The sequence below is a fragment of the Malania oleifera genome, chromosome 7 (assembly GCF_029873635.1).
Source record: "Malania oleifera isolate guangnan ecotype guangnan chromosome 7, ASM2987363v1, whole genome shotgun sequence".
NCBI classification, from domain to species: Eukaryota; Viridiplantae; Streptophyta; class Magnoliopsida; order Santalales; family Ximeniaceae; genus Malania; species Malania oleifera.
In genome coordinates, this window is record NC_080423.1 from 103,022,682 (window position 1) to 103,041,950 (window position 19,269).

The following is a 19,269-nucleotide window of genomic DNA, read 5'->3' on the forward strand; positions in this document are numbered from 1 at the left end:
ATGGGAGGTGGAAGACAGTCTCATAATGCTGGGCTATGTTTCACTGAATCATAAATGGTCGTTGGGTGTAGGTATGTGTCTAAGCATCCAACATTTGAAATCTTCAATCCATATACATGTGGACACAGCAAAATATTCATATAGTATATTGATTTATAATTTTAAAATAAAATGATATTTTAATATAATGTAAGTTGTTCAATGTGCGTACTCTTTGTTTTGAAGCAAATAGATGGTGAACTTGGAACTAATGAACAGACTGTTAGATGAATGTCCAAAAAAACATGCTGAACAAATATTCCATATCCTTGTATGAAAGTTGCATTTTTGACATGGGCACTTCAAAGTATATATAGTAGTCCATGTATCAAGCTGCTAGCTTCTGTGTTGTGAAATAAGCCACATATATGTAAGTGATGGTGCCCAGCATGTGCTATTTCCTAATGGCAAATCATAGGTTTTAGCTCTTAACAATTAATAAGTTAGTAAAATTTATTATTGAAGAAGGTTTTTTATATTATAACTTCGAATAGTTTTAACTAAATTACAAATTGTCTCAAAAAACCAAGATAGGTAGTCTTCAGATTGAATTGGCCGAGTTTCTTTTGGGACTTTGGTTTAGTTTAGTTAAGGGGTTGTCGTTAAGGGAACCATCCTAAACTGACTTTAACTGCTAACATCCATCAGTTCCAACACTCTAGCTTCATTGATTTCGTTCACTTTGTTGTGGATGACATTGATGATATGTTTTACAATTTCACGATGCAGGTTAGACTTGATAAAAATTATCGGTCCACAGGGTGTATTGTTGAGGCTGCTTCGTGTCTCATACGAAATAATACAAAGCGATGCCAGTTAAAGAATGTTCTGACTGATAATTCTTCTGGGGCAAAGGTATTTTCTTCTTTGCTCTTTAAATCAGAAATGCAAAAATTTTGATGCTCTGCATCCATTATTTTAATAGTTAATAACAACTTATTATGCATGGTCTGGCCTACAATATTCAGATTACTGTCAAAGAATGTCATAATGAGGATGCACAGTGTGCTTTTGTTGTTGATAAGATTTTGGGAGCTACGTCAGATGGGTCAGCTGCCAAGTGCTCATTTGGAAATATTGCAATTCTTTATCGGAGGCAGGTCAGACTGTTTAATTTGATAATTTAAGTTGCATAAACCTGCTTTTAAACTATATTGAACAGCTTGTGGTTACATATTTTTTTTACAACAGGTATCAGGGAAAGTGTTTCAAACAGCCTTTCGCAATAGGAAAATACCATTTAATGTTCATGGCGTGGCTTTCTATAGGAAAAAGGTTGAATAGTCTTTGTAAAAATTTTTCTTTGCCGTCTCGTATGCATTGATTCATATTGAGCACATTTGGCCTAATTACTTTTGGTAATATATATATATTTTTTGTGAATGATTGGTGCCTTTTAGCCATGCTTCTAAGGCTGCATTTGTTGTGGGAAAAAATTAAGCAGGAATAGGGCATGGAAATTTGCACTCCTTGAAATGCAAAATGGATTCATATTCCTTTGTTTTGCTACCAAAATGGATAAAACCCCAAATGAATGAACATATTCATATTTTTCTATACCCCAAATGAATGAACATATTCATAGTTTTCTATAATTACATTTCTTTTTCTCATTTTACAGTATAAGCTATTCCTGGTGCCTCGGAATGGCTTTTCAGGCTAAGAATAACTATTTCTTCAATTAGGGGAATGGTCATTCCATTCGAATAAGCTCAACCAAGCATAGAATACCTATTCTGGGATATAACCATTCCATTCCATTGTCCTATTTTATGTGCCAAATGTGCTCAAAGGTGGTAGAGCTTTCTCATATGGCGCTTGCAAATTTATTTCATCATTGAGCTATAGTTTTTCTTTCAAGTTGGTGCTCTATTGAACTTTACGGAAGCTGTAAGTGAAATTAAGTTTCAAATAGAGGTGTTTAAATTACGACAGCAAACAACAAACCAAGCCTCAAGTCTTACTAGGTGGGGTCAACTACATGAATCCTTTTCTTCCGGTTTACATGATTGAGGACAATTTCCTCCAACTATTTAAGGGCTATTAAATCCTTACTATGTCATTCCAAGTTATTTTAGGTCTACCCCTACCTTTTTAACTGCCACTAACAGTAACTAGCTAACTCCTCCTCAATGGTGCACTGTTTGGCCTATGTTGCAGATCATTTGGGTTGTTCCTCTCCTATATTTTCTTCTGCAGGTGCTGTGCCTAACTTGCTGCAAGTATGTTCATTCCTTAATTTATCTTTTAATGTTATACCACTCATCCTCCTTCGCATTTTCATTTTGACAACATTTACTTTTTGGATATGTTGTTTGTTAGTTGCTCAACATTAATTATCAATATAGTATAGCTGGTATTGTAGCCGTTTTATAAAACTTTCCTTTTGTAAAGGTATTCCACGGTCACACAACATGCCCCATAAACACTTTTGCATTTTACCTATCTTGCTTTATCTTTAAATATAACATCTTCTTCGATTTCTCCTTCAACTTGCATAATATATTCAAGGTATCTAAATCTAGTAATGCTATTAATTTCTTGACCATCAAGTATTTTTTCCATATTCTTCCTACCATGACTGAATTATTTATACTTATCCTTAAACTCTAGATTCTAAAGCTTCTCTCCATAATTCTAACTTAGATTGTACTTGACCCCTAGTTTCATCAATCAAGACACCATCATCTACAAACAACATGCACTATAGAACCTCATATTGGGTACTCCTCATAAGCTCTTCCACCACTACTGCAAAAAGATAAGGGCTCAAAGTAGACCATGTACACCTATTGTGAATTCCCTAGTCATTCCATCATACATATCTTTAATGACATCAGTATACCTACTATGTACTCCTTTTTTTTTCTCTTGAAATCCACCATAGAACTTCTATAGATACCCTCTTGTAAGCTTTCTCTAAGTCAATAAAAACCATATGAAAACCTCTCTGTTTTTCCGTAAACTTTTGCATTAATCTTCTTAAATGATATATAGCTTCTGTAGTCGATCTCCCGAGCATAAAACCAAATTGATTTTTTTAGACCCTCATTTCTAACTTTAGTCTTTATTCAACTATCCCTTTCCCACAATTTCACTATATGACTCATGAGTTTAATTCTACGATAGTTGTTACAATGTTCTCTCCTTTATTTTTTTGTATGGGCATTAAAGTGCTTTTCCTCCATTCATTTGACATTTTTTTAGTTTTTACAATTGTGTTAAAAAATTAGTTAACATTATAATTTCATTATCACCTAGGCACTTCCAAACTTTAATTGAGATGTCATCCGGTCTATAACTTTTCCATTTTCATCTTTTTAAGTGTAAACTTAACTCCATTAACTCTAATTTTTTTGAACAAATTTCAAAATTTTAGCTTTTTTCATCATTTTTCAATTCTAAGTTTAAGCCTTCTACTTAGTTTTCATGAAATAGCTTATTAGAGTAATTTCTCCATCTTTATTTTTTTTCTTTTTCTTTAACCAAGACACTATCATCCTCCTTTTTTGTTCCTTTTTTATTTTTAAATTTTAAATTTTATATTCCCTAATTCCTTTCTTTCTCTTTTTGTAGCTTTAGCAAGTTTAAATATGCCTCTTTACCCATATATTGTAATCTAGCATATAAATTATTATATGCTCCATGTTTAGCTTCATTAACGGTCTTTTTTGCATCTTTTCTTGCGTCTTTATACCCTTTGGAGTAACTCTACTGGTACCAAGTCAATGTCGTGTTGTATCTCAATGGTGGTAATCCACTAGGCAACTCAATCGGCATAACTTCCTGGGGGTCTGCCAGTATTTTGTTCACATGTTCTGGATTTAAATGAGAATGGGTTTCTGGCCTCCTGAGCTGCATATAAACAACTGCACAGTCCTTGCTTTCTTTAATAAAATCTTTCATCCCCAAAAGTGAACAAGAACATCCAGCCTCCCTTTTGATTACACCACCTTCTTTCATTGGTCTTAGCACCATCTTTTTGTAAACAACACCGAGATCTGCTAGAAGAAACAGTTGAAGAGACAAAACAAACTTTTATTCCAACAATCAGATTACAACAATCTGTCCAACCATGCGCTCACTAGATGAGCTTCAATGGCAAATGGACAACAAGTAGAGAAACAGAAGATGACACAACTTGCAGTGGAGGTTGTGTGGGGGGGTCTCCATTTATAGCCTCTGTCTTGGGGCAAAATCACATGGGCGGCTTAACTACCATGGTAGGTGACGGCGGCTCAGCAACCATGGACAGTGGCCGTCATTCACCAACCGTGGACGGTGGCCACCATTCACAGTAGATAGTCCATACCATTTCGCCGGGGCTTACCGGCAGCCCCAGGACCCCACCGTCTAGGGGGCAACCCCCCCATTGGTGGTGCTGCCCCCAGACCCTCAGAAGGGGAAGTCTTCTGTCTTCATGGTACATTGCGGTCTACCACTTCGACCTCATCTGAGCCATATGTCAGGTAATTGTGCCTTTCAACTCATGGGAGGCGGGCATTGCACACATAAACCAACACTTTTACGATTAGAACAGAAAGAATAGATGTTCATATCGCCATGATGAGCAGTCCTTCAATCATATTGCCATGGCTGACCAAGTAAGATGTGGCAAGCATCCATTGGCACTATATCACACTAAACTGAATCTTTAAAATTACCAAATTGAAAAAATTACCAAACATATTAAAGACACAAGCACCTTATTCCTTTGTTGAACCAAAGGTTGTGATAGGGTCAGTGTGTTTCAGAATCTTGAGTTTCAGCTTGTCCACCATTTCTTGCTCTACTGGATTCTTACTGCTGCCTGTATCAACTATTAAATTGTAAAGTTTCTCCTAGATGAGCAGCATGTGCCAGAAATGTTCTTAAGAATCTTAACCAATATTCACCATTTGTGGTTGGCCGTGGAAGCATGGTCCTTTGAACAACCAGAATCTCACTACTTCATCACCATCAATCTTTTCTTCTTCCAAGTTAGCTTCATCTGCAGTCTTGTACTGAGCCTTATTTGCACCAACACCTGGTTTTTTTTCCTGGTTTTCGGATAAAATTTACCTATCCTCTGGGCTTCTTTTGGGCATTCATTTGATAGATGTCCAAGTCTTGAAAACCTGCAGCACTTATTAGCCTTCCGGCCCTGTAGGTTATAAGCACTTTAAAAAAGGTCGCTGCAAGCTTACTTGATCTTGAATTGCTAGTGGAAAACCATTGATGTATCTGCTTTACCTTTTGAGATTCTGTTTCAGAAAGATTACTCCTTAGTGTCAATTGATGAAATTACTGCATGTACTCTTTTGCATTCTTCCCTTGCTGCTTAAGATGTTGCACTTTCTGGTACAAAGTTTGCTCATAGTCCCACGATAGGAATTGTGCCTTGAGCTTCTCCTTCATTTTACTCCATTGCCCCTAAGTTCACGATCATTTTGGTGATGCCTCCACCAAGTAGAATCAGCTCCTCTCAATTTTGCAGCCAGCAGCTTGACTCTTTGATATTCTGGAATATCTTTGTGCTCAAAGCGGCTCTCTACGCTGTCCATCCAGTACAGGAATTCATCAGGTTCCATGTCAGTATGTCACCATCATCTTCTGCAGTATGAACCAGAATACCATATTCTTTAGAGTTTTGGGAGCTCGAACTCTCCAATACTTCCAGTGTTCAGGCCTTTCATTGTCTTGGGCATGCCTTTAAGTCCAGCACTACCTCCATTGCTGGAATCATCACTTACATCATCAGAGAACTGGTTGGGTTCATTTTCAACTTCTCTTACTTGTTCATGATCCCATCTCCTTTCATATCCTTGATTGTTTGTGTGAAGAACCAGCTCCGAAAAGATTTCGAATCTTGCAACATTTCAAAAGTTGCATAAGTCCTGGTTCTTTGGCTTCAATTTCCTCTTCCGCGCTAGCAGCCATCTAAAAATTATTCAAAGAAGAACATGCTCAGGTACCAATTTGATGCAGCGTGCATGGAAGAAAAAGACAGTAGAATCTGTCAGATTAGAACTCTGACAAATTAGGATAATTATGGGGAGATACGCAGGCAAAAGAGAGATTATCTTGCACAAAAAACGCAATGGTGGAGGCTATGGAAGGAGCCATTGGGTGAATCGTCAACCCACACTTCCAGATCTCAGGAAAATTCTGAGCAGATCGGAATCAATAGGCAAAATGGAAAAGGAAAACTTTGTACTGTCTCGTCATTATCTGGGCAAATATAAATGCAAGTACATGATGACTTTGGGCATTAAATGTGCCTAGGAAAATTTACTGCAGACTACAGCTGGATTGGCTTCTCTAGACTCAAAATACCTCATAAATAACTTTGGAAGTAGACTCACGAGAAAACTTCGTAAATAATAAACTTGGACTTAGGAGATGACGCACATGACTGGACCATAATAATGACACCTACATAACAGTAATAAATATGATAGCTATCAATATTAACTGTGATTTTACTGGTGCAGCAGTGCAGCATCACCTGCTGTCACAATATAGATTCTTCCGGCCAATTTTATACTGTTATAACATCTCTAACCAGTGCAACCCTCAAATGCGGTTGCCATAATTTTAATTTTCTGTTTGATAAGCTTTGACAAAAACGTGGATTTGTTTTTAGTTCTCCATATTACCAGATTTCTGGTATGCATAAAGCCCTGTGATAGGCTACGACTTGCAACCAGTGGCTCAGTTATTTTTTTTTGGATAGGCAAAGAGAAAACAAACACTGAGCCCACCAAGGGTATACAGCCCAAGAATAAAAGAAAAAAGAGATAGCAATCCATGGCTGAGTTTATCCAATGCTTTAATGTATTGAAAGAAAAAAATTGTTTTACATTCTTAGCATGCAACAAGACTATGGGGTGGCAGGTAAGTTGGAGAAGATTATGACTCTTGGTTACTTTTGTGTAAAAACATTGCTTTAGTGCGTAAGTGGTTCTCATGTTTGTTTTTGGGAGGATTTGTGGGTGGGGAAGTTTCTTTTTCCTTTACTTTTCCTTGTATCTTTTGGCTTTCTTTGTTGCATAATACGCCCATCTCTTCTTTTATGGTTTACAAGGGGGAGTCTATTTCCTAGAATTTTAATTTTCACAGGAATCTTAGTGATTGGAGGTGGTTGGGCTTTCCTTGTTGCTGAACTTGATGGATCTTTTTTGGCCTACTTTTAGGATGGATTATAGGGTGTAAACTTAGGATTGTTTTGGATTATTTTTTATTAATCTTTTTTTTAATCACTTGATTTGTTTATCTATGTTGTTTCTTTGTAAATCATATTTTGAAAGCCAGGGTTCCTTCCAAACTCAATGGCCCAAGGCTTTTATTTGGTTGATTGTCATTAATAGAGTTAACATGGAGAAGTAGGCAGCCTGACACAGCTTTATGATCATAGAAAAAATTCTCTTCAAGCAAACAGGACTATAGGGGCTTACACGGTGAGTGGAACAAAGACACATTTGGTTGCGAATTCCAATGTGGCAGATAAAGACATATATCTGCCGGCCAAATTAATAGTTCAAGTCACACACTACCATAATCCAATTCCTCTTCGGAAAATTCCCTTCAACTATTCGTGTCAAATAAACAATTCAAATAAACAATATTGTGGAATTGAAGAGAAATATCCAAATACATGTCTTATTCTTTTCAATAATCCATTCTTGTAGCAATGAAAACTTATTGTTCCTTTTATATGTGAAATGATTAATTCCAAATATCTATGGTCTATCTTTTGCATTGTTCAGTAGCTTGAAATTTGTGGTACAGATTGTTTAGTTTCTTTGGTGAGAGTTGGATGCACCCAGATTCATTTGAGGGTTTCTTTCTTATTCCTTTAGAGGATTTCGTAAGAGTTAAGATGCTAGAAGATTGTGGACTTGAGCTGTTTTCTTTAGGGAATTTGACTAGAAAGAGTGCATTATTATCAGTGGGCAGTTGCCAGCTTTAACTTTGCTTTGGGATAGAGATGAGATCCTTGCACTTTGGGCTTTTCCATTGCTTCAAAGATTTTTTTTTTAGATTTTCAGGGAAATTAGATAGCATTGTTGATATGATGGTTTCAGTTTTTTCTTTTATATGTTTTCTTTTGTGCTTTAGGAGGATTTCTAGTCCTCCACTCTATGCATCTTATCCCTTGTTGATTTTTGTTTTAAAGTAAAGAAGGCATGATTTGAATTTGATCAACTTAGTTATTTAGAACATGCAAATATCAATTGGCTTCTTAGACACAGCACTGAAATGAATGTCACATATTTATGGCGAACATAGCAAATTTATTGTAATCATCCGCTTGTAGGACCACACAGATGGCTCTTTATGGAAAGAAATACTCTTCAGAATCCCATAATCCTTTATCTCAACTATTGAATTTTTGCCAGTTGGATCATAAACCTTTTGATATCAATATGTTAAGCTATTTTCATTTGAAAATCACCGAGAGAATAAAATTTCCCTATTCGGGTTCTTTGACTTATAGTTGGCGCTGGCGAATAACACGTATCATTCATATGTTCGGTGATATCATTCATATGTGATTTTTTTTAATAATTTGTATGGCAGTGCATTTTATTCCTTGATGGACCCTTGCAATTGGTTCACAAATACAGAGATTTTATTCTGTTTTATTTAATGTTGATTCTTTTTCTAGTTAAGTATATTCATTTTTTTTGAAAAAAAATATTGAATCTGTAAGTTTTAAATTTGCAGCCTCAATTTTTGATTTTCATAGATTGGTATTATTTTCCTATTTCTGTTCTTACACATGCAAACATAGCTAGATTTACCATTTAGTTATTGATATTATTTTTCAATTTATAACAGGTTGTTAGAGCTATAGTTGCACTGCTTAAAACAACGTTGCCTGGTTGTGATGACGGTCCATTTCGTCAAGCATTCAAGGTTTTATTGCCTTTTGAGAAAGAGGAAAAGAAGATGGTAACAGTTTATTTATCTCAAGTGTCGTTTCCTCTTATAGGTCTTCTTGTCAGTATGAGGCCAACAGAGATGATTTTACCTTGATTTTCCCCTTCATTTGTAGGTAATTGATCATATTGATAAAATTTCAACTGTTAGGAAATGCAGCTTTATATCAGTTGCCCGTGATATATTCAGCGCAAAGATCTCCGGCACCTTCAAGAGGTTTGGTTCAAACACGCACACACACACATAAACATTCCTGAAATTATAACTTTTTGGGGAAGATCTTCATAAGTAAGATTTTTCCCAATGCATGGAATTAGTTAATAACCGTAATAGTAAAATCTTTTATACAGCAAAGCATGCACTCTGGTTTATTGTACTAATATATAGGTTACAATTTATTTTCATTTTTTTTTTGTGGTACTAGAAATTTGAGCATGCATTGCAGGTAGTGCAAACTCACATAAATTATGCCAATCTCATGTTTGTTTAGGTGAGAAAAAGGTTAAAAAAAACCTAGACCTACTAAAAATTAATCTGCCTTTGAAAGATTATCCAACCAAGCCCCACATATTCATAGGCAAATAGGCATTTCTCTTTTCAAAAATTGCTTATGCGTATTGCTTCTTATTGTGGCCTATTTGGGTTGCCCCTTCATTAATAAAGATCTCTTCATTATTCCATGCATTCTTCATATGATTGTATTCTAATTTTTAATCTTGAAAAAAATCGGATTTAATCAATTTGGCAAGCCTGAAAGTGGTGTGATAGCATCCTTTCAGGATTTTTGAGGTGAGAAGAGCCCTATACACACCGGGAAACTGAATGGTCATAGGGTGGGTTGGTATATAAAGGGAAGATAACATAAAATTAATAATTAACAATTAACAATTGAAGTCCATGCATGATTTGTGTTTGAAACTTTATGAAGTTATAATGGAACTTTATGTAGTTATAATGGTGCCATTCATGGATGGGCCTATAAGGGGCAATAGTACCTCTCTCTCGCATAACCGTACTCTTGAACCTGACTTTGGTAGCACATATCTTGACTATCAATTCCTTGGACCTAGGTTTAACTTAGGACTAATTAGTTGATAGCTAGGTGATTTAACTACAACTAGTAAAATAAAATGTTACTGATGACTCCGTTGATATTTATTACCCATTTCTCACTCCCATCCTCATATTTTTCCTCTTGGGTTCGCCATTCGGGTTGAGGCAGTTCGGAGATTCATCTGCAGGGGGTGGTCCTCTGGCATGTTACAACACATGTGCTTGTATTTGAGAAAAGGGAAGGAAGGATATAAGGAACATTGTCCTAGTCTTGACCTTGTTTTCTCCCTGTATTTGCCTTAACCGATGTTTTTTCTTATTAATTTGTTTGATTTCATCCTCTGACAAATGCTATCCTCCAATTTCTCATCAATTTGCTAGAGCTTGAACAACTAGAAATGGATGTGTTGAATGCCTTGTAAGATTGGAATACAATGCTTTTTGATACTACTTTAAATTACTTAAGCTTTCTAAGAATTAATCTGGCACAATTCTTTTTTGCTTACTTCTTTGTTTGATGTGTTATAACATAAATATTTTCAGTGCAGTTGTTTCTCTTAACAAGCTTGAAATCTGCCTCTTTGTTGCACATATGATTTTTTAATAAAATTTTTAGATTTTACAAAAAGGTTTTCTCACAACAACTTTGATAGCAAATGAAAAATAATGTTCCCATCCTCGTATCCTCTGCTGAGTGGTAGTTGTACCCTTCCTCCTTTGTTTTACTTTCTTATTTTAATTTGCACTGTTTTGATTGATTGAGCATGTTGCATTCCTTAAAAATGGACTAATGCTGGATCTTGTAAATGTTTATAGGAGTCAACTTACCCAAGGACGGAAGGTGTTATTTACATTGGAGATGATATCAAAACTAATTTGTGAGGTAGATGTTTTAATTAGGTTGATGAGTTATTGAATTTCTTTAATAATAGTTTTGCTTATAAATCTCTATAAACTATTAACAAGGTAAGGCTGCATGCTATAGACCCATTGTGGTCTGCCCCTTCACTGTCCCTACATACATGGGAGCTTTGTCCACCAGGCTGCCCCATTTTATCTTTATAAACTATTAACAATGGGAAGGTGTAGTTCTATGTCTTATTGTCATATGAACGAATTAAACTTGGCTATGTATTATGCGTAGTTGTAATATTTAGTTCCCCAAAGTCAGAATCTTACTCAGTTTTATCATTTATGGAACTTTTAGTGCTACTGAAATCACATATTTGGACTGAATTTTTTATATTAGCTTTAACACTAGAATTCCTCAGAAGAGAAAGTTGGGTCTGTTTCATAATTTGGGATATTGCTGCTCAAAGATCTTTATGCTTAATATGTTTGAACAAATTCATTTATAATAAATTTTATGGAAATTCACTGTGCCTTACTGTTTCCCACAGGAACAATCAGTTTCAACTGTCATAACTTCGGCAGCAAACCTGCTACCTCAGGTTTGTCTTCCTTAACAGATATTTGTGTGTAACAAAGTATGGAGTTGGATAGTTTTTGTTAGCACACTGTGATGATAATATTTATTTAACAATAATATTTCTATATGTACATGTTGTTTAATAAATACAACTTAACATCTTTATTTTTCTGTTTTAGTTTCATATTGGTAGAATTTAACCATTTATGCTAGCAGGGGATAGTAACCATAGTATTGACAACCATATATATGAGTCTATGCATGTGTTTGTAACCAATCATGAATTATGCATAATTGAGCTCTTCTAGGATATGTTTCTAATCAGCATAGAAACTTCCCTCACAAACTTTGGCTTTGATGTGCATAGCACGCATGGGTTCAATGTGGTAAAGAAACAAGGACAAGAGTTTCTCTGAATGTAATCCAGAATAGGGTTACTTTGACGATAGAAATGTGGTTAGAGCTTTTTTTTTATATTTTTAGAACTTTAATTGTTTGGTTTTGTCTTTGTCAGGTTGTTGCCAGCTATGTGGAAGACACCTTTGTCCATCAAATGTGACTTATGAATTATATTACTCATTCTAATCTTAGCTAACTGCATAATTTTTACAATCTATTCTGCATATCTTTTATAAATTTATTCTTTAAAAAATAAATATTCTGATGTTGCTTGGATTGTATTTCATAAAAAATGTTGCTTAGGTTGTAAACTAAATGGATTTTAATTCTTCATTTGTCCAATATCAAACATTTGTGTGTACATGAATAGCTATTTATTGTTGTGCTGTTTTTTAGTTGCGTCCTTTTTGTGTCATTGTGTTAGTGTGTCTATATTGTGTTGATTACTTATCCTACGTCCTTATCCATTTGACATTAACAAGATAATCTGTATGCTTTTTACACCAATTTTTGTGTCATTTCTCTCTGTATTTTGTTGATTGAACCCCTCACTACCAGTAAATAAACCAAAAAAAATAAAAGGAAAGCATGCACACACACATGGAAATTTTCATGTATGGTTTCGATCATGTATTAGGTTTTTTTGCTTCAAATGGCATCATAGTTCTTTCGATGATGGCATCATAGTCAATTATTATATTGATGCAATTTTATAGTGCGACTCCAAAATAATGGGAATAAAGAGAATTCTGGAAGGAACTTTGTCATTCAATTTCGGTTGGTGGCTATAGTGAATTTCTCTTGGAAAAAAATATGTTTCTTTCTTTCCTCATCTTGTTGGTTTAGCTAGAGTAGTGTTTTTGTACTCAATAGGTTAAGTCAAAATACATTGTATTTCTTTCTATGCTACGGTGGTTGGATGCGGTGTTTTGAATTGCCTTTTTACTTAGGTTTTCCTTCATGAGGTAACCTACAACTTATCTTTTTTTGAGATACGTTGTATAAGAAAGTTTCTAAGAGGTTGGATGAGTGGATCATGGATGGGGTTTTTCTTCACTTTATGAGGTTGGTTTATTCTCATTTAGGCTTTTTAGAAATTTTGTCACACTTAGTCAAAATTGTTTGTTATTTAAGTAGCATATTTGAGCTAGAGCATTCTATCAAATCAAAGATCACATAGAATTTCATGCACAATTTTATGAAAATAAAAATATTAAGGAACAAATTTCAATCCTTTAAAATTTAGCATAATACAAATGTCACCCCACTTTTCTATCGATCATAATATTGCCTTTCTCCAACCATATTGTTACAAAATCATAAAGGAATTGACAACTAAACTGCATTTAATGCCAATATAAATCTTAAGAATTCAGAACATAGGTTAATGTTGCACAGGAACACAAATGTCAACAAATTTCTAATCGTTTTCATCCAAAACATTAATGTCTCAAATATTCAGTTGAGGAAACTTGCCTTGATTATCCTTTCCCATGCCAAGAGAAGCAATTTTTCCCAAATTTCCTTGAGTTTTATGATTCAGCTTCTCTCTCTCTCTCTCTTAGAAGTAGCCATTACCATTTCTTTATCTTTTTTTGAAGTCTTGGATTTATTTATTTCATGTTTATTCCCTATGCAGTCAAAGTCTTTGTCTGATATTTCTTCAAAGATTGTACATTTTCATCCTTTTACGAAATTAATTGTGACAGTTGAAATTGTACCGAATACCAATTTTGCACAAATTAAATAACTTGGGCATGTTTAGTTGTAGAAAACAGTTCTCATTTTCCATTTAATTTTCCAAAAAATTACAAAAATGTTTGCTAATTTTTCATTTTTACAACAATTATATGAAATAAATGAACAATAAATAATTTTGGCAATATTTGCTTGTTGAAATAGTTTTATTTTCCATTTCTAATTTTAAAATAATTACTAAAATTCCACCTTGTTTTCCAATTTTCCAAATTTAGATCGAAAATTTGAAAAACATATTTTTATGTTCTTTTTTTTTTTTTTTAATTTCTAATTCTTACTTTGCATATGCATGGACTTTAGATCTTGGACCTTAAGTTGTGGTAATTATGTGTAGGGTTTCTTCTAAATGCATGCAAATCCACATTCAGGCCCCAAAATCCATGATCCCAAATGTTACCTCATACAATTTTTGGGAAATTGAAAAACAAGTTTCCTTTTTTATAATTATTTTGAAATCTAAAGATAAAAAAAATAATTTTTTTTTCTTTGCATATTTAAACAAACTCTTTATTTTTTACCTTTTTAATACGAATCTTGAAAAACTAAAAGGTAAGTTAAATTTTTTTATAATTCTTTGGAAAATTAAAAAATGGGAAGCAGAAAATGTTTTACACAACTAGACAGACCCTTAGGCTTTGATCAGTATGCTCCGCCCAAACACATATCACAAACCATGCATTTAATTAACAATATATATATTTACATTTCTCAAGGGTTATTTCAAGGGGTCTACCATTTGTGCTGTATTCTTTTTATATGTTTTTTAATTTCTAACAGTTACTAGCTAAGTTTTAGATTTCTTTTACTGTGATTTATGAAATATGCATATGCCTATTAATAGTTATTTTACATAGTCTAATCTTACAAGGATCCCAATTTTAACAACCTTGTTCTTGTACAAAATTGACATTCCAATTCATTTGTCTTGCTACCATAGTTGTGGTTTTCCGTGCATATCATTGACATCTCAACCATCTGTTAATGTAGTTATCTGACCTTTATTTTGTAGAAATACCTTCTCGAGCAACGAGCTGTAATTGATGTTGATGGAGGGAAATTTCTGAACGAAGATTGCGACCTTCGATCTGTAAGTTTTTGAAATTTTCTACCGATGCAGCACCTTAGATCTCGGGTATATCAATTATTACCTCTTCTGCCTTTACCATTGATATCTCTGCAAGTGTTGAGAAATTTCCTTTACTCGTCATTTGGGAATGTGTATGGTTATTCTCTTCTTTGTATTTGCATTTTTGTTTTCCTGGTGATCAATTGTTGTTGTGTAATCATTGAGCATTTTAACTCGATTGTTGAGGTTTGATCAACATGATGCCAACTTTCTAACTAAAAGCTAAACTGGTTGATTTGATCCGACTTTGTTGTTTCTGCGATAACAATCCTGAATTTTCATGTTCTTAATGTAATGTGCTTCCAGATCATTTGTTGAGCTGTCACACCTATATTACAGAATGTCATGCATATTTTTTCTTGATTGAAGCCTTTCTTTTACCATTCCATTAACTTCTAGTGCCTTATGTTATTATTTTCCTACTTCCTTTGGTGGTTTATTCTGTTTTCCAGGTAGAGTTTCATTTAATTTAGCAGTGAAAACAATTCATGGAACAGTGTGGAACTATAATGATGACAATGACGGTGAAACTTTTTCCATGATCTTTTTCAACTCCATTTAAGGCTATCCTTTCTGTCAAACTAAGTTTTACTAAATCTCCTCAGTGGATCAACTCATGGTCTTTTGGTGTTCCCCATCCTACTAGCATCCTCCACATAAATCAGATCATTCTTTTTAGCTGGTGCATTACATGGAATTTTGTGGAACCAGGTAGTTCAAAAGAAAAACTTAAAAATGGAGGTTTACAAGACACTGAGCTTCACTTTTGTTATTGGGCTGATATAAACAGGCCCATGACTTCTTTGAACATTTTATATGCTGTGTTTGTGTGTGGAAGTCTATTAGTTGATTTAATGTTCAGATTATTCTCTCCTTTCATATGGTCTGTTTCGTGCATTGTCCATTATTTTTTGAAGGATTACATTTTTAATATGATTGCATTTATGTTAGAAATGAATTGAATATTTGGCATTTAGGTTTTTGTTATTCCACCATGCAGGTGCTTCAGTACCTTCTGGACGATGTCGCTGATTTTTTATCTACACAAGTCATTGCAGCAGAAGGGGAGAGAGATACTACTGCAGAACAGAAAGGTTGTGTTAGTTTACTTAAAGCTTTCATTGATTATATATCTGAACGCGAGAGTGAGAATTTTCGTTCTCGGAGACGTGACAATGAAGATTCTGTCACCCTGACCACCATTCATCAAGTATTTCCCTTTCACTTAAGTTGCACACTGCTCTTTTCTTTCTACAGTTTCCAATTGCTGTTTATATGCAAGTTTTAAGAGTATATTTAACTAGATTTTATCTCTCTTTTTACCTTCGTGCAGTCAAAAGGCTTAGAATGGGATACAGTATTCATAGTGAAGGTACTTGAATGCATTTACTTACTACCTTTGATGATTTCCTGAGGCAAACCACGTATGAGATCAAAGAGAAGTAAGAAAATACAAACAGATTTAGAGCAAGAAAAACCAAAGCCTCAATCATTCGGAAAAAAAAAGGAGAGGATTGCTGTAGCCGGCTGTAAATTATTGATAGATCTTCCAAAAAGCTGCTGAACACAACTTGGAAGACTCCTTTTATACGCCTTTGGGGCTTCTCCGGCAAAGAAACCACTATAGTTTTTCAGAGCTAAATCTAAGGGCTGTAAATCTGTCCAGCAGAATTTAAAACATGAAACTGACCAAACTACCTTTAAATAGTTATAACTTACAGGTTAAGTTGTATGACTTTAAAAATAATTCCTATTTGGCCAAAATACCCTAGAAGAAACTTAAAAGACTGACAAATAAGAAAGAACTAGAAACAGTTGTGTAAAGCCAGAATTTGGACACAAAACTTACTTAAAATATATCAAATCAAAGATCCTTGATGTCAGATCATCTCCATGTGGTAGTACTTCTGAAAGCTTTTCGATGATTCTGAGATATTCTTCAGCTTTATTAGTCCACTTAGATGATCCTTGCTTCATGCTTTCATTGGTGTATCTATAGAACTAAAATCCTGTATAAGATGTCTAAAATCAGGCTAATCCATGAAAACTATGAACCTGGTGAACGTTTTTAGGGGTTGGCCAATCAACCGAATTATAAGGGACTTCATGTCCCCTGAAGAAGACTCAGTCCGTGATAACTGCTTATAATTAATAAATAAAGAGACATCACATCTCATGAACAAGATTCAGTCCATCATAAAGGGGCACTTTTCAAATTAATAAATTTTTTTTGTGTTGTACATAAAATAGCCCACAGATGTTGCTGGTGCAGCTTAAGAGTTTGGATGTACGCTACAACAGTGTGTATGGACTTGGACTTGGACCAGTAAACATCCACTGTCAAGTTATGTATCCAATCATAGACTTGGACCAGTGTTTAAAGCTTTCACTACCAACCTAACAAGTCTTTCCATTCCAAAGAATGTCACAGAGGCACTTCAACAGAGGAAAGCAGTATTTGAAGGGTTGGGAGCGTTAGAAAAGAATTAGACGTGGAAGTTGTGCACACTACCAAGAGGAAAAAGGGCACTTGGTTGCAAATGGTTATTTGCAGTAAAGCAATGTTTTAAAAGGTGAAGGCGTAAGGCGAGGCGCTTTACCCTCCGCGAGGCGAGGCGTAAGCCTTAAGGCGTTGAGGTGTAAGCATTTCGGAATTGTATTTTTTTAAATAACTAATAAACAAAATCAATTTATATATAGTAAAAAATTGAGAAAAAATTTAGAATAATGGAGGAAAAAAATAAAAACATAATTTTTAAATATCATATAGGCCAAAACATTACAAAATGAAAAGGGTTCTGCCCCTTTGACTCACATTCAGACGTTTTTTTTTGTTGAACAGGAACAATCAGCAGCTGCAGCAAGAAATTAAAACTGAAAATTGAAAAATGAAAAGGTAAAAACTGAAACAAATCAAAAGCAGCTGCAGCTAGCTTGAGTTTTAGAGACACTGGCAGAGAGTCTCATGGGAGTTTGCTACAAACAACACTGGAGAGAGCGAGAGTTGAATACTCGAAGTGGAGAGGTTGTAGGGCGTCGCAAAGAGAGACAAGAGGCTGCAGAGGGTTGCTGGAGAGAGAGACGAGAGGTTCAAATGGATTGTCGGAGAGGGATGAGACGTTGGAGGCAGATCAGAGGTTGTAAGGGATCATTGACTCGTTGGAGAGAGACAAGAAGCTGGAGGAGTCTTCGAAGCCAGACCCTAGCTTGGAAAGAGACGAGAGCTCCGAAGGGGTCATCAGAGAGAGATGATACCTCGGAAGCAGTCGACGAATCGTCAGAGAGAGACAAGAAGGTGGATTAGTCATCGAAGAGATATGAAGCTTGGAAGAAAGAAGCTTCGTTGAGAGAGGGGGGTTTTGATGCTCGTCAAAGCCCTATCAGACAATTTTTTTTTTTTGTTTTTTTTAACTCAGGTGCTCCCAAAAGGCATACGCCTTCCCATTTGAGGCATAAAAGGCGAGTTTTTCTCCCTGAGGTGTACGCATTTGAGGATTTACGCCTTGGGGAATTTTATGTTCAAAATGCCTCAAGGCGCCCTCACGTACTCCTTTTAAGACATTGCAGTAAAGTATAAACCAGATGGAAGTGTTTAAAGGTTCAAAGCACGCCTAGTAGCTAAATGATATACTCAAACTTCAGGTGTTGATACAGTTAGAATTCTACTGTCTCTAGCAACAAATATGGATTGAGAACTGAAACAGTATGATGTTAAGAGTGCATTTCTTCATGGAGAACTTGATGTAGAGGTCTACTTGGAAATTCCAACAGGGCTAACAGGAAAAGATGTAAAGGGGAAAGTGTGTCACCCTCAGAAATCCTTGTATGCACTAAAGCAGTCACCTAGAACATGGTTTGGGAGATTTACAAGGTTCATGAGAGGAATGAGTTATAGGCAGAGTCAAGGTGATCATACTTTATTCGTCAAACACTCTACAAGTAACAAGATTGCTGTCCTGATTGTGTATGTAGATGATATTATTGTTTAAGGGAATGATAAAGAAGAAATGGAGAATCTGAAACTGAGGATGGCCTGAGAATTTGAGATCAAAGACCTCAGCAATCTAAAGTATTTTCTGGGAATAGAAGTTGCCAGATCTAAATGAGGTATTTTTATCCCTCAAAGGGAATATGTTCTTGATATATTAAAATAGGTTGGGATGGAAAGAAGTAGACCAGTAGGAACTCCAATTGAAGCAAATGGCAAGCTTAGAGTGAATGAAGGGGTGAAGCAATTGATATGGGAAGATATCAACGATTAGTTGGTAGATTAATTTACCTATCACATACTAGACCTGATATTGCTTTTGCTGTAAGTTATGTGAGCAGGTTCATGCAGTGTCCTGGTAAAGAACATATGGAAGTTGTGAATCGAATCCTAAGGTATTTGAAGTCATGCCCACAAAAGGGCATCCTATACAAAAAACATGACACATTGAATGGAGAAGTCTATACTGACTCAAATTGGGCAGGATGTCTGGATGACAGAAGATCCACTACAGGATACTGTGTGCGTGTGGCGGGAAACTTAGTTACATGG

General features: G+C 35.1%; 1 protein-coding gene across 4 annotated transcripts in view; it reads left to right on the top strand.

The window, feature by feature from the left end:
• LOC131159788 (ATP-dependent DNA helicase SRS2-like protein At4g25120) overlaps positions 1-19,269 on the top strand; it is a 95,610-nt gene that overhangs the window by 40,952 nt on the left and 35,389 nt on the right. For 2 of the 4 annotated variants that reach the window (XM_058114956.1, XM_058114957.1), the window contains exons 10-19: positions 769-894; positions 1,008-1,139; positions 1,231-1,314; positions 8,863-8,976; positions 9,080-9,180; positions 10,834-10,900; positions 11,418-11,468; positions 14,613-14,690; positions 15,730-15,939; positions 16,063-16,101. In XM_058114956.1, the coding sequence (XP_057970939.1) occupies positions 769-894; positions 1,008-1,139; positions 1,231-1,314; positions 8,863-8,976; positions 9,080-9,180; positions 10,834-10,900; positions 11,418-11,468; positions 14,613-14,690; positions 15,730-15,939; positions 16,063-16,101 (1,002 nt within the window). The remainder of the gene's footprint in view (positions 1-768; positions 895-1,007; positions 1,140-1,230; positions 1,315-8,862; positions 8,977-9,079; positions 9,181-10,833; positions 10,901-11,417; positions 11,469-14,612; positions 14,691-15,729; positions 15,940-16,062; positions 16,102-19,269) is intronic. The other 2 variants (XM_058114958.1, XM_058114959.1) reach the window with 2 other exon arrangements.